The sequence below is a fragment of the Tupaia chinensis genome, unplaced genomic scaffold (assembly GCF_000334495.1).
Source record: "Tupaia chinensis unplaced genomic scaffold, TupChi_1.0 Scaffold000110_1, whole genome shotgun sequence".
Lineage (NCBI taxonomy): Eukaryota > Metazoa > Chordata > Mammalia > Scandentia > Tupaiidae > Tupaia > Tupaia belangeri.
Window position 1 is genome coordinate 1,967,646 of NW_006159574.1, and position 16,034 is coordinate 1,983,679.

Genomic DNA, 16,034 nt, shown 5'->3' on the forward strand with positions numbered 1-16,034 from the left:
TGACAAAACAGCAACTTTTACCAGTAATTTTGAATCTACAAATGAACTGGAAATTTTAGACTGAAAAATACCAAAATTAAAAACTCAACAGAAAGGCCTGACACAATGATGACAGCCCTAAGGAGAGAGATGGGAGGCGGGCTAACTAAACAGCACAGACATGGACATTTACAGAAAGAAGGAAACGCCCGGAAGACCATCAGAGGCAAAGATCTCTGCAGACACGTAGCTAGAGTCTGAGGAGATAGAGAACAAGGTGAAGCAACACCCGATAAAATGATGGCCAACAATTTTCCCAGAGCATGAGAGTCGGCAAGCCACAGTCATGAGGTGACAGAGATCCCCAGCAGGAGAAATACCAAGAACACCCCTCTCAGGACGCAAAGTGAAAGTGTGACAGCAAGACAGAAAGCCCATCCCCACCACCCTTCCCAAGAGCAGCATGCCTCACAGCCAGAAGCCAGAGTCACCTCCGTGACGTCTCGGCAGTGCTGACAATCGGCCAGATAGGAACCCTTCGGGCCTCGCCACGCCAGGCTGTCTGAGCTGGCCTCAGCCTCCCAAGGAGCTGGGTTGCAGGTATGCGCCACCAGCCTGGCTGGGTGAATAAAAACTCTAAGTTCTGTTTTAAAAATGCCCTACAAATGAAAAAGCAAATATATTTTCATGTAAACAAAAACTAAAAGCCTCTATTGCCAGCCAAGCTGTACTAAATTAAATGCTAATTGCTGTTTTGTTGTTTTCAAGCAGAAGCAAAATGAACTACTGAAACACAAAAGCAGGACACTACACTAGGAACATGCAACTCAGGGTTCCTCTGAGATACCACCTCACGACCACTAAATTACTGAAACACAAAAGCAGGACACTACACTAGGAACATGCAACTCAGGGTTCCTCTGAGATACCACCTCACGACCACTAAATTACTGAAACACAAAAGCAGGACACTACACTAGGAACATGCAACTCAGGGTTCCTCTGAGATACCACCTCACGACCACTAAATTACTGAAACACAAAAGCAGGACACTACACTAGGAACATGCAACTCAGGGTTCCTCTGAGATACCACCTCACGACCACTAAATTACTGAAACACAAAAGCAGGACACTACACTAGGAACATGCAACTCAGGGTTCCTCTGAGATACCACCTCACGACCACTAAATTACTGAAACACAAAAGCAGGACACTACACTAGGAACATGCAACTCAGGGTTCCTCTGAGATACCACCTCACGACCACTAAATTACTGAAACACAAAAGCAGGACACTACACTAGGAACATGCAACTCAGGGTTCCTCTGAGATACCACCTCACGACCACTAAATTACTGAAACACAAAAGCAGGACACTACACTAGGAACATGCAACTCAGGGTTCCTCTGAGATACCACCTCACGACCACTAAATTACTGAAACACAAAAGCAGGACACTACACTAGGAACATGCAACTCAGGGTTCCTCTGAGATACCACCTCACGACCACTAAATTACTGAAACACAAAAGCAGGACACTACACTAGGAACATGCAACTCAGGGTTCCTCTGAGATACCACCTCACGACCACTAAATTACTGAAACACAAAAGCAGGACACTACACTAGGAACATGCAACTCAGGGTTCCTCTGAGATACCACCTCACGACCACTAAATTACTGAAACACAAAAGCAGGACACTACACTAGGAACATGCAACTCAGGGTTCCTCTGAGATACCACCTCACGACCACTAAATTACTGAAACACAAAAGCAGGACACTACACTAGGAACATGCAACTCAGGGTTCCTCTGAGATACCACCTCACGACCACTAAATTACTGAAACACAAAAGCAGGACACTACACTAGGAACATGCAACTCAGGGTTCCTCTGAGATACCACCTCACGACCACTAAATTACTGAAACACAAAAGCAGGACACTACACTAGGAACATGCAACTCAGGGTTCCTCTGAGATACCACCTCACGACCACTAAATTACTGAAACACAAAAGCAGGACACTACACTAGGAACATGCAACTCAGGGTTCCTCTGAGATACCACCTCACGACCACTAAATTACTGAAACACAAAAGCAGGACACTACACTAGGAACATGCAACTCAGGGTTCCTCTGAGATACCACCTCACGACCACTAAATTACTGAAACACAAAAGCAGGACACTACACTAGGAACATGCAACTCAGGGTTCCTCTGAGATACCACCTCACGACCACTAAATTACTGAAACACAAAAGCAGGACACTACACTAGGAACATGCAACTCAGGGTTCCTCTGAGATACCACCTCACGACCACTAAATTACTGAAACACAAAAGCAGGACACTACACTAGGAACATGCAACTCAGGGTTCCTCTGAGATACCACCTCACGACCACTAAATTACTGAAACACAAAAGCAGGACACTACACTAGGAACATGCAACTCAGGGTTCCTCTGAGATACCACCTCACGACCACTAAATTACTGAAACACAAAAGCAGGACACTACACTAGGAACATGCAACTCAGGGTTCCTCTGAGATACCACCTCACGACCACTAAATTACTGAAACACAAAAGCAGGACACTACACTAGGAACATGCAACTCAGGGTACCTCTGAAATACCACCTCACGACCACTAAATTGCTCAAAACGTAGAGTCCGCATTATCGAGTGATGGCAGGGATGTGGCGCAGCAGGAGGCCCCACTCATGCCAGAAGGCGCAAAGTAACACAGCTGGAAGCCAATTCGGGACTGTCTGCGAGGGTGGCACATGGGCGGATATGACGGTCCCAACCTTTCTCTCACTGCATGTGCCCGGAAAACATACATACCAAGAGCTTTATACAGAATGCTACAGCAGCATTCCCCATAACGGCAGAAGACGAGACGTCTACTACCCACCGACAGCGAGACTGTCAAGTGACAAATGTCATAAATGACATCCAGTGTTCAGAGACATCACAGACAGAGCATCGACAGGGACCAGGTTTACTGGCCAGACGGGTAACTGGGTCTACATGAAGCAACAGTTTCCACGACACCAGACACGTCGTGGCACGCAGCGGCACAGCAGGGCGGGGAGCAATGCGAGCTCTGCTTTATTCGGCTTACTCTCAGGCAAGAGACTTCGGCCACGGAGCGGAGAGGAGGAGCCCTGCGGAAGCAGCTCATTCCTTGGGCTGAGGCTATGAAATGGGAGCCGGGGAGGCTAAGGCGCGAGATGCAGAGCAAAGCATCAAAAAGGACACTGCGAGAGCAGGGCCTCCACGGGCCAGCCAAGGTCGCCCTGGGTATCCGGTGCCGTGTGCAGGGTTGAGGCGTGTGAGGAAGCAACCCGCGGCTGAGGAAAGAACGGCCCAAACATGGGGGGAACCACACTCGACAACCTCAAAGGGGCAAGGACGGTACCCGCCCCCAGGACAGGACACGAGGCATGGTGAGCTGAGGGGCTTGCCCTAGAGTGAGTGCTGCCCCAGTCTAGCCTCACAAGTTGTCGCAGCAAGACGCGGTAACATCAAACGTTTCCAGGTAACCCAACTGCATTCAGAACAGAGTTCCTTGCCATAGGGTTATTTTTGAGAGAGAGATTTTTTTGATATAGGGCATGTGCACTCACCAAAGAGGCAGAGATGGAAAGTGAGAAACCACCCCGGGGGGATGGCCACGCCACAATCCCTTCTCCTCCATTCTCCTCTTGGGATTCTGGGCACACACACGCACACACCCAGTGTGAGTTTCAAGGCTCCAGGTACAGGACTTAAACCAGGGTTCGCCATGTGGGAGTCCAACGACATAGCCATTACATTATCCGCTGGCCCCCATGGCATTTTTAATATCAGCATCCAACGATGGAAAATTCACATGTCTTTTCTCCTAATCAAAACTTGCCTGGCAATCAAAGAGCTCAACAGTGCAGGCTGAGCAACTCTGATCAGAAATGCTTGGGACCACGAGTGTTTTGGGTTTTTGAATTCAGGAACATCTGCGTACACAAAAAGGTGTCTCAGGGATGGGGCCAAATCTCAACCTAATATTCAGTGATGCTTCACATACAGCCTGTGCCGCGGCCTGAAGGCATTTCCAAAGTGTCCGTACAGCGGCGCTGACGCTGGGCATCACGTAAGGCTGGCTGGTCTCTACTTGTAGCACCACGCCAGCACTCAGAAAGTTCCAGACGCTAGAGTCTTTGGAAATCAGGTTTCTGGGTTAGGAGTGCACAGCCTGTGCAACCAGTGATAAGGGTAAAGGCCAGTCAGTCGGAACTTATCAGGAACCAGGACCAGAGACGACACAGCAGGTAAGGCGCTGGGCCTCCACATGATAGACCACAGTTTGGGTCCCGTACCTGGTGGCCAAGTGTGTGTGCAAGTGTGTGTGCAAGTGTGCCCCAAATCCCAGGACAGTGGAGGAGAAGGGAATGCAGTGTGGCCAGACCCCAGGAGGTGATTTCTCACTTTTCTTCTCACTGTTTCTCTGTCTGTCTCTAGCGAGTACAGCAGCCCTATGGCAAAAGCCTTTTTTAAAAAAAAAAAAAAAAACTTACCAGGAACTGATGCAGATGTTAGGATTAGCAGACAATAAAATTAAGAGTGCTGCCATCCAAAACGGTGTAAGACACAAAAAGAACGTGTCAATCAGACATGAGGATCCAGGACATGCCTCCACTGAGAGAAAGGTACGTCTGAGGGGAGAAGTAGACACAAAACGGCTCCCTCTCTCGCCCTGCTTCCACAAGGGCGCTGCACAGACTCAGTGGGCTCATGTCCTTGCCACAGCCGGGGAAGATGGCCTCAGGAGCACAAGTTGTGATGGAGTATTTACGGCATGAAAGTTAGGAAATGCTCCGCACCCAAAGAGATCAAGGAAAGAAAGAGGCTGTCACTTCCTGTCTTGGTGCTGTCGAACAGCAGCAGGGAGTCCTGCTCGTGCCCAGAAGGCAGAAGGCAGAAGGCAGAAGGCAGGGTGATCTTGGCTGGAGCTGTTGGTGGGACCTTCACCCATCCGTTCAAGCATTTGGGGACGCTTCCTGAGAAAGACTGCCACTATGCTTTTATGATGCGAGCTTTGAAACCGAGGAATCCGGGAAAGAAGAGTTGATCTGTGTGTGTGGGCATGGGAGCTAGCACCTCTGAGAAGTAAAATGATCTATGTGAGCAGACCAAAATGAAATTTCAAGAAATTTGCAAAAGAAATTTCAAGGCATAAAACATGAATGTCAAGCAAATGAGCCAGAAGACCTCACCCGTGCTTCTACTGCTGAAAAGTCAGGTGAGTCTCCAACTGTGGCTTCTGAGGGAGGCCCTGCGTGAGCTCATTCAGTGCCACAAAGCAACAGCTTCTGTCTCTAAAGTTACCTCCTTGAAATACACATAAAGCAAATATTACTGAGGACAGGGTCGCACTGACGAAAACTGTCTTATCATCTTGTAGAGTTAGCTACATTTCTATAAACATGTGCAAATGGCCCTAAAGAAATCTGAAGTCTAAAGTTTTATTGTTGTGAAATTAAATTCTCATTGGCTAAACATCTGTTGTGATGTGTTAACTTACACAGATTTTTAGGCTCAGGATATTTTTTGGGAGGGAGAGGTTTTTGCAATAGGGCGCGTACATTCGCCAGAAAGACAGAGAAAGAGAGACACAAAGCGAGAAATCACCCCCTGGGGGATGGCCACGCCACAATCCATTCTCTTCCATTCTCCTCTCGGGATCTTAGGCATGCATGCACACACGCCTGGTGTGAGTTTAAGCCACCGGGCCCGGGAATCGAACCGCAGTTGACTACATGGGAGTCCAGCAACATAGCCATTACGACAACCACTGGCCCATTAGCTCAGGATTTTTAATAATGCAGTTCACAAGATAGTATAAGGTCGTGTGAAGAAAAGTACTATATCTTTGTTAACCTCAGCAGTTTCTTTTTTCCTTTTGCTTAAGAGAATTGGTCATAATCTGGTTTTAATTTTGACCAAAATTCTTTATTCCTCCTTGAGCTAAACAGCATAATGGGATACAATTCTCCTTGTATGTGTGTAACACTAACACATTAACAACAGTAAGATTAAGGGAGGCAGTCTTGTCTTTGCACCACCTGAGTAATGGGGACCGCCTCAAACCTGTGGCCACTTGTAGTCCACGCTGATCTTGCAAAAAGTACCATTTCAAGCACATTACTGGAAGGGACCAGCAGATGGCATAATGGTTACGTTGCTGGACTCCCATATAGTTGACCACAGTTCGAGTCCCAGACCTGGCACCTTAAAACTTTCACTGGGCATATGTGTGTGCATGCCCAAAATCCTGAGAGGAGGAGGGACTGTGGCATGGCCATTCCCCCTGGGGAGGTGATTTCTCGCTGTCTCTCCCTGTCTCTCTAGAGAGCGCATGTGCCCCCATGGTAAAAATCTCTCTCTCTCTCAAAAAAACAAAAAAGATTTAAAAAGATACCAAGCACATTACTGGATACAGGAAGCAGCCTGCTAGTTGGAGACGGTGCTGGGAGAGTAAGTTTGCATCTTGGGAATCATGGTGTGTCCACAGGAAAATGTGTAGTATCTTCTAATGACTAATTATCATGCAGATTAGGGCTCCACTGGACCTGCTTTGTTCATGGAAAATGTCCTGGCAAGCTGGAACACCACCACACCCTTGACCCTGTCTCCTCAGAAGTTTGCTACCTCTGGCCCAGTAAGATGCGGAAGGGTCCGCAATATGTTCACTGGGGCCTGGGAGAGTGCGGCTTCCTAGAGCACACCCTAGTTTCAGCTGAGCATGAAACGGGGAGCAGGTACCAGGGAAGATGCTTGCAAGGAGCCACCACCCAGTGACACTTGGACATGACTGTCATTAACATCACAGGTGTAATGCTACAGAGATGCACGGGCTTGGAACACGACTGAAATGCACGGACAGATGAACTCAGAAGCAGCAGCATTGGCTTTATGTAATAAAGGAAGCATCTTTAACTTAAGAAAGAAAAAAGACACTGGACTGGACTAAAGGCAGCTCTGCTGTGAAGAACAGAACAGGGGAAGTAAGGGCAAGCGAGAAAAACTATCCACAATGAAACAGAAAGAAAAAACTAAAAATTAAGAAACACCCTTGAGCTATGGGCCAATCTACACGTAAGTGGAGTCCCTGCACACAGGCACTTAGAGGGGAAAACAAAAAAATACTTGGAGAAGTAATGGTCAAATGTTTCTTCCAAATTCGATGAAAACTATGAATTCCCAGACCCAAGAGACTCAATAAACTCAAATAACAAGAAACTTGACAAAAATTACTTCACAGCATATCACAATCAAGCTGCTCAAAACCAGTGTTAAAGAGGGTATCTTAGAAGTGTGTGTGTGTCTATGTACGTATGTATGTACGTATGTATGTATGTACGTATGTATGCACATACACACCAAAAGACAACTGTGACAGGTAACTTGTTAGAAATGGACTACGTGTATATATATTCACATTATATTATATAAAGGGTAAGTATATACGTAAGTACATACTATACACACACACACACACATATATATATATACTTGCCCTTTTCTCAAACCAAAAGACAGTCTTTACCAAAGATTCTGAACAGAGTTAAATGAATATAAGCTAAAAATTTCATAACTTTTCCAAAATTTCCGACTACAGTGAAGTCTTTAATAACAAACCAAGACCAGTACAAAGCAAGGGGAAATACAGTACCTAATTTTGCCTTAAGAGTCTTGACATTTTCCAGTTCTCGTTCCAACTCCATTACGTTGTATTCTACTGATGGAGATTGTCCTATCCAAAGCAAAAACATTCAGAAAATGTAACAACCGAATGCTTGGGAGTACAGAGCAAATAGCTCCTTAGTAAACACATGAAATAACACATTTCAAATCCCACTAACTAGGATAAAAATAAATGCTACTCTGAGCCACAGAGATGCACACTCTTGTCACTTAAAACCTCCAAGTTCTTCCTAACTGAACACTTTTTGTTTCCCAGAAATTTTCTCGGCTTGGTAAAATTCTTATTTGCTCTGTTACTAATCTTTTCTTCATTAGAAAAGCATAGTGTCTTTACTGTGGAAAGTTAAAATAACCCACAATCTCCTCTTGTCCACTGCACACCCCCTGAAGTGACAAGCGTTCCGAGCCTGGCTGACAGTCCATACCTACCCACACCAACGTATCTTCACAGCACGGCTCTACCATATATGTATACAGATGGGGGCGGTCAGACGTAGACTTTGCCACTTGCCTTCTCAGTCAATAATACATTCAAGGTGATGGTACCTGCTACTGCTTTCTTTTAGAGGGAGATTTCTGCTATAGGGCACGCGCCAGAGAGACGGCGAGAAATCACACTTCCCCCACGCCCACCCCCGGACGGCCACAGCCGCAATCCCTTCCCCATTCTCCTCTCGGGATTTTGGCCACGCATGCACAAGAGCCCAGCATGAGTTTAAGCCATTGGGTGCAGGACTACATGGGGTGGCAATGTAACCATTGTACCATCTGCTGGTCCAGACAATGCCTCTACTTAATAGCTAAATAGATTGGAGCGCCTGGGGCGGCGCGGCCGTGCCAGGAAGGTTCCAGAAAGGTTCCAGAAAGGTTCCAGAAAGGGCAGGCTGGGCTGTGCGACACCCCGAGGTGTGGACCGTGTCGCGGCAGGGACTCGGCTCCGATTCCAGCTCCTGCAGGTGACAATGCTTCCCTTGTCCTTGGTCCTTGCTGTGGTGCTCACGCAGGTGAATAGCAACGTCACCACTGCTGGCCAAATCACTGGACCTTCAATCTGAGATGCCAGGATTGTGCAGTCATAAACGACTTCAACTGTGGAAACATCAGGGAGTGTCCTTTCGAAATCAGGCACTGTCTGACCATCTCCATCCGTGCCTAATAAGAGACTACGGGCTCACCTCAAGACAAGTGCAAAAACATTCATTGCGGCACTGTTTGGAGTTGATAAAAACCGGAAACAACCTGAATGCACATCAATGATGAATTATGGTATCAAGGCATATTTACCACCGGAATACATGAGAACTGAGGATGAACAACTAACAACAGCAAGCAACAATGGGGATGCATTTCATAAACACAAAGTAGAGCAGAAGAAGCCCTACACAAAAGCAAACACTGTATGACTTCCTTTTCATGACGTTCAGAAGAAGGCAAGACTAAGACATGGCGTTAGAAGCTGATGCGCCTCCTGTCTTTGGCCTTGGCTGCTTTTCAGGGTCTGCATGGAGGAATGAGGAATCCAGGGCTTTCATTCAGCGCTCTTTCTTGAGCTGGATGCTAATCGCACGGCTGCATGCCCTTTGTGGAAATCCACTGACCCTGCGATTTATGATTATGTGCTTCTCTGTAGAATGCTGAACTTCAGTAAACTTATTACATGGAACATGAACAACAGATTCTGTCATTAATTCCTTGTCATGTTACTGAGGATGTAAGATCCAGAGCTCTGGACAGGTTTGAACCCACGTGAACTACTTGTTTACAAGAACTGTACAAACAACTGCACATTTGTATATCCATCTGAAGTGCCTTCTGAAGCACCGAGAAAATTGAGCAGCACAAATAGTTTCTATTTTGTTCGTTGTTGTGGTGGCATGCGTTGTAATGAAGGAGGACCTACTCAACTTGAGAGGAACTTGTTACCCAAGCATGAATTTGAGGAAGAGCTGCTTGGAGGAGCTGTGCAGTTGGGAGAGTCAGCATTTTTACTAAGCTTTGCCTCCGTCGTATCTATCATAGCCAGCAATACCCTGACAGGAGGCCCTCCTTGTAGGGGTCTTCCCCATTCTACCTAGCAGTTTTGCTCTCTCATCTCCCTTGTGAACCAGAGTTACTGATCTATAGGCCTCCATTTAGCCCACTGATGATTTATTATAAGAGAGAAATAAAATTGGTGAAAATTTTTTAAAAAGAGCTAAATAATATCACGTTACGAGATGTCCTACGACTTTATTCACATTTATCCATAACACTTAGGAACTGCTCAGTTTCCCTCAATTTTTAACTACCACCATGCTGCACAATACATTCTTGTCTGTATACCCTACACAGTTCTATCACCTGCAAGAGCCCCAAAATCTCAACTGCTCAAAGGGTATGAGCACTACGAACACTCACAGCTCTGCAAGGTATTTAAGAGTGCCCATTTTCCATTACCCTCGCCAGCACTGGAGCTCGTAACTCTCGAGCTTCTGCCGATGTGATAGGTGAAAAGTGTTTTCTTGTTACTTTAACGTGGTGAAGCATATGTCCTGTGCTCATTTATCACATGGCTCTCCCCGATCCGTATTTTCTGCCTGTTTCTCTAATGTTCCATCGCACCACCATGCTCTTTCTATGTGAAGTTCTGAGTAAGAGGATTGAAACCCCCGCTGCAGTTGTACTTTGCTCTGGCTCGTTCCCCTCTTTCCGAGTGTTTCCCATTTGTTGTTTGTTTGCTGAGTCTGTCGTTCCAGGAGGGTGGCTGTACCTTCTGAATAGCTCTCTATGACTTCACAGGGGCCTCCTTGCCCACGAATGCTTTTCAGCTGAACCACTCGGGGACTTGAAGATCTACTTTGTTTTTGGTTCTGACCCGGCTTGCCTGCTTGCTTACTCACTGGCATACATACACACACCCCCCTTAGATTTTAATCTCCTTGTTCTCTTACCCAGCTGAATATTATTTAGGGTTTAATCTGAATCTGCTAGAGTTCATTGGTTATAAGCAACTGAAATTGACTCACTAGTTAAAGCAGAAAGAAACCTGTAAGACAGAACCAGCAGGAAAACTTTCCAGTAAAGAAAGCAGAGGAAGTGAGGCGGCTAGGAGCTACAGGTGGCAGGTCCGAGGCAGCTGGGATAAACCATCCCAACTACTTTCAGTTTTTACGTCGCGATGGCCAAGAATAAAAGTTTAGAGAACGAGTGTCCCTGTGGCAGAGCTGAGAGTCACACGTCAGTGCCCTGCTCAGAGGCGGACAACTTTGACAACCAGGTCCACGGACCTCGCCTGAGGAAAACAGCAACGCCGAGCCAGGTGCTTTATCAGAAGAAAGGGCAACAGGGGCTCGCAGCAAAAATGGTGAATGTGTGTGACTGACCCAGTTCAGTCCCTCTACATTTAACCAAGTGAATACCTGCATTTACTATAACAGCTGACAAGTTTCATTTTGTATACGCCATATACTTACCTTAATTTCCAGTAATTTTTAGGAAGTTTTATCTTTATCACAATAAAGCATACGCATTGTTCAAAAGAGACACACGTGCCTACAGGTCTGTTACCCTCCCTCTTCCCTAACTCCACCCGGTGCTGACTCCTTCCGCATCCGTGTTCACATCCCTGCTGCTACCCAGCACCGAGCACTCCCCACCACCGACCCACCATGGCAGGTGAGGGTGCGAGCGCCTGCACGCCTCCCTCTCTCCCGCTATGGCCACGTGGGTCATTTTGTCTAGCCCGAAATTCAGTGTCTGCATTACCACAACAGAAAGGCTACCCACTGCTTACCCACGTAGTGAACAACAATCAGCTTTCTTCCTTCCTTAAGGCCAATCCCTGACACAATCAAAAACACACAAACAATATTTGGACACACCCTCAAAATGTTATTTCTAGTTGTCTACTATTGGCCAGAATTATTATGAATATTGATAACATAAAACAGTTGATTAACACATATCATATCCATATCTATTATGTACTATATTCTTACAATAAACTAAAGACAAGGTTATTAAGAAAGTTGTAAGGGCCCAGCAGGTGGCATGATGGTTAAGGCACTGGACTTCCACATAGTCAAGATGGTTCGAGTCCTGGACCTGGCAGCTTGAAAAATCACAGCAGGTGCGTGGGTACGCATACCCAAAATCCCAAGGAGAATGGAGAAAGGACTGTGGTGTGGCCATCCCCCTGGGAGATACTTTCTTTCTTTCCCTCTCATAGTTGCTCTCTCTCTCTCCAGTGAGCACACATGCCCTATGACAAAATCCTAAAAAATAAAATAAGGTCATCAAGTGGGCCAGCAGATGGCATGGTTAAAAGCTGAATTTCATGTGGCTGACTGCACAGTTCAAGTCCTGGACCTGGCAGCCTAAAAACACACCAAGCACATGTGCATGACTGACCAAAAATCCTGAGATGACAACAGAGGAGAAGGGGTTATGGTGGGTGTTTTCTCCTGGTGGGTGTTTTCTCACTTTCCCCCTTTCTCCCTGTTTCTCTGGTGAGCACATATACCCTGTAGAAAAATCTTTTTTAAAAAAAAGAAAAAGTAATTAAGTAAAATATATTTACAGTATTTATTGGGAAAAAAATAAAAGCAAAACCAAAATATCTACAAGTGGATCCATTCAGCTCAAATACATGTTGTTCAGGGCCAACTATATTTTTCTTTTACTTAGTTTTCTATGTATGTACTTATCACTTTAATCCAAAGTCAAATTTTCCACCCCAGTGAACTTATTTTCTCTTTGTTTTCATATTCTTTACACTATGAATTTCATGTTTTTATTTTTTTTATTTATTTTCTTGGAGAGAGGTTTTTGCTATAGGGTGCATGCATGGCCATCAGCCCTGGGGGGTAATTTCTCACTGCCTGTCTTTTTGTCTCTCTGGTGAGCACATGCAACCTAAAGCAAAAATCTCTTTCTTTAAAAACAAAATGTATGTGTGTGTGGTGTGTGTATGCATGTACATGTGTGTATTTGTTGGTTATTCATAGTTCTTCTTTTGAGAGATGTCTACCCAGGTCCTTTGCCCAACTCGTCTTTTAAACCTTTATTTATTTAGTTTCCCAAGACCGAGTACATGAGCACACAGGCAGAGGAAGAGGAAAAGAGCAGCAGCACCTCCACAGAGCTCAGTCACCCCGTCCTCCAGGCCGCCAGGCCGCCAGGATCCTCAGCCTGTGTGTGTGTGCCTGAGCATTTTCAGGCCCACAAGGCTGGACACTCAACCAAGGCCATTTGCCCATGTTTAAACAGGGCTCTTTGTTTTCTCATTATTAAGTAATTTGAGTTTCTCATATATTTTGGATATAAGCCCCATATCCAATATATGATTTGCAAATATTTCCTCCAAATCCATAGGTTGTCTCTTCACTGTATCACTTTTTTCGCTGTGTACAGCATTCTTAGATGGATGTAATGCCATTTCTTTATTTTTGTTCTTGCTATCTAAGCTTTTGGAGTCTTATCCAAGAAATCTTTGCCCAGATCAATGTATAACAAATTTATTTTGAGATATTCTTCTTTCATGCACACTCTTACCTTCCCCAAGTGCTCTTGCTGATTTGTTTCATATAGGAAACTTTCCACAGACATTTGGTGAGCCTTAGTTGTCTGCTCATATTTAAGAATGAAGCACTAAACACGCTGATTTGAAACTCAAGACTGTATGGGTGGGACTTGACAACAGTGAGATTTTCGGTAGGATAATCTGGGTGGGTAGCTCACTGAGGACACCCCCACTGCCGTAGGGCTTTTCTCTCAGGCTGGACAGATTCTCTACCTAACACCCATTTTAGCTCTTTCTTGGAAGATTAAAGCCTGGCTGTTCGAGTGAAAGGCGACAAAAGCCTATGCATTTAGTCTGTAAGCACTTAATTTTCTACTCTCACTTCCACTCTTAACTGGAAATAAGACAAAGTTCCTGTCTTACTCTCTCCAGAAAATAACTCTTACTCTTTTGCTTAGGTGAGGAAGAGTCAGTTACTTGGTACTTCAGATGGAAAGAAAAGATGTGGAGTATTTCAAACCTCCTCATAAACAGGATTTTCAACCAGTCCTTATCTCTCTAAGCCACAGTGTTCTCATCCGGAAAATGGGTGTATCTATTAGACTGCTTTCCAATAAATCAAAATCCAACTCAAAGTAACTTAAAAATATGGGCATCGTTTCATGTAAGTAGAAGTCTAGAGACAGAGAGAACTTCAAAGTGGGTTTTCTAGCAGCTCCACAAAGAGATCAAGGAAGTAAATTCTGCCGTCCATGAACTGGCTTAAAACAAAGATGGGCCTCTCCTTTCACATGATTCCTGGTATTCTATTCTGCTCTTTATATCTTGTTTTACTTCCTTCCTTAACCAGTAGAATGTTTTCTTTATTCTTTTCCCCGTTAATGTAGCGCTTCATTGGTTACTTCCTCGTTCTCCAGACATGATTTTTTTCATTACAACATCAATATACCATAATCCTAAGTCTACAGAAATGCTTTCAAAGCTACCTTACCCTGTTTCACCCTAAAGTGAAACTTTGGCAACACTGTTCTCTAATTCCCCTCTCTCTCTTCCCACCCAACTTCTATATCTTGCTGAGATTGTTAAAACGTATTAGGTTATGGGATCAGCAGTTAGGGTAATGGCTATGTTGCTGGACTCCCATGTAGTTGACCGCGGTTCGAGCCCCAGGCCCAGTGGCTTAAACTCACGCCGGACGCGTGTGCGTGCATGCCAAAGATCCCGAGAGGAGAATGGAGGAGAAGGGAATGCGGCATGGCCATCCCTCCTGGGGGGGTGATTTCTTGCTTTCTGTCTCTCTGTCTTTCTGGTGAGTGCATGCACCCTATAGCAAAAACCTCTCCAAAAAAAAAAAAAAAAAAAAAGGATTAGGTTGTGGGGCCAGCAGGTGGTATAACAGTTGAGGTGCTTGACTTCCACAAGACCGACCAAGGTTTGAGTCCCAAACCTGGCGGCCTTCTTTCTCCCTCTCCCTCTCTATGTGTCTGTCTCTTTCTGGTGAAATTAAGTAATAATCGTCATAATAAATATAATCCAATAAATAATTATTTTTTAAAAATTAGGTTGTTAAAAAAGTCATGATGTATTTCTCTGTTTCCTATGCAAACATGTGCCATGATTTCCCAACAATACAACATTTGGTTCTAGACTGTTACTGAGTATTCCCTTCAGGGTGGGAGTTAGCACAGTACGTCAACAAATTAGATACGCAGTATACCAGTGTGAGAAGACAGACTGAATAAATCCCTGCGCTTGCCTGATAGTTGAACAGCGTCTGGGGCTGAGTTTCTGCTGCAGTCCTGCCCCCTTACAACTCAGACGTCAGTAATCCTTTGCAGCTTGCAAATGGGAAGTGTGATGTCCATCTGCCTCTTCTTTGAAAGGAAATGTGCTATATGCAGTGATACTTTCTTTTTCATTATTCTTGTAAGTCAGGAGTCATAGAATATGAATCTTGTTAACTTTCCATATCATAAACCAGCCAAGGACTCTGTGGCCTTTTCACCTTCACTTGTATCTTCCTTCCGCTCACTGAATCCTTCTTCTGCCATCACCTGTTTTCCCTTAGTCCTCTCTTCTTGCTGTAGGTCCTACTACCTGCACTGTGGCCACGGTCCATGCCTACGACTTCATTAATGGCCTCCTCTGTGCACTTTCGGTCTGTGACACACAACCGCTTCCCACGTGACTTGCCCAGAGTTTCAGAACCCAGCTCTCAGGATGTGGTTTCCCTTCTCTGCAGTCCCACATGGCCACTTCCTTGAACCTCTGCAACCTCCGCCCCCACTGTTAGGTCTCCTTCTCTGACCTTGACTCGGTCTCTGTCATAATTACTCTGATTACTCTGGGCCCAGGATCATCTTGAGACCCATAATTTAATCATGCCTGCCAAGCCCCTTCGCCATGTAAAAGACCATAGCCGCAGTCTGGGATTTAGGGCTTGGACATTTGGGTGGGGGACCATCACTCTATCCCAAAAACGAACTTCTCTTCTGTCTTTTGAGCTTTTATATATATATATACTTTTAAGTTCTAGGCCTCTTCCACTCTAATTTTATCTCCGTGGAAGTTCTCATTACCTTTGGTAAGTAAGTACATTTTTTCCCCCAAAAGGTACCTGTGCTCATTAGGGAGGGAGGGAGAGGGGAAAAGCACCCCCCGATGGGGCTTGGCCAAGCTGCAACCCCCCTCTCCATCTCTCCATCCTGTTAGGATGTGGGGCATGCATGCACACGTGCCCAGGGCAATCTTCAAGCCTCTGGGCCGGACTCGGACTACACAGTCAGCCAAGT

The 16,034-nt window shown here is 45.4% G+C and overlaps 1 protein-coding gene and 1 pseudogene across 6 annotated transcripts in view; one reads left to right on the forward strand and one right to left on the reverse strand.

Annotated features, from left to right (window-relative positions):
* The window catches only part of LMBR1 (limb development membrane protein 1), a 110,094-nt gene that overhangs the window by 25,538 nt on the left and 68,522 nt on the right, over window positions 1–16,034 (reverse strand). For 5 of the 6 annotated variants that reach the window (XM_027770059.1, XM_027770055.1, XM_027770058.1 and 2 more), the window contains one exon: window positions 7,711–7,791. The exons of the other annotated variant lie outside the window; for it this stretch is intronic. In XM_027770059.1, coding sequence (XP_027625860.1) covers window positions 7,711–7,791 — 81 coding nt within the window. The remainder of the gene's footprint in view (window positions 1–7,710; window positions 7,792–16,034) is intronic. 6 annotated transcript variants of the gene reach the window in all.
* On the forward strand, window positions 8,583–9,817 carry LOC102481484 (glycosyl-phosphatidylinositol-anchored molecule-like protein; annotated as a pseudogene).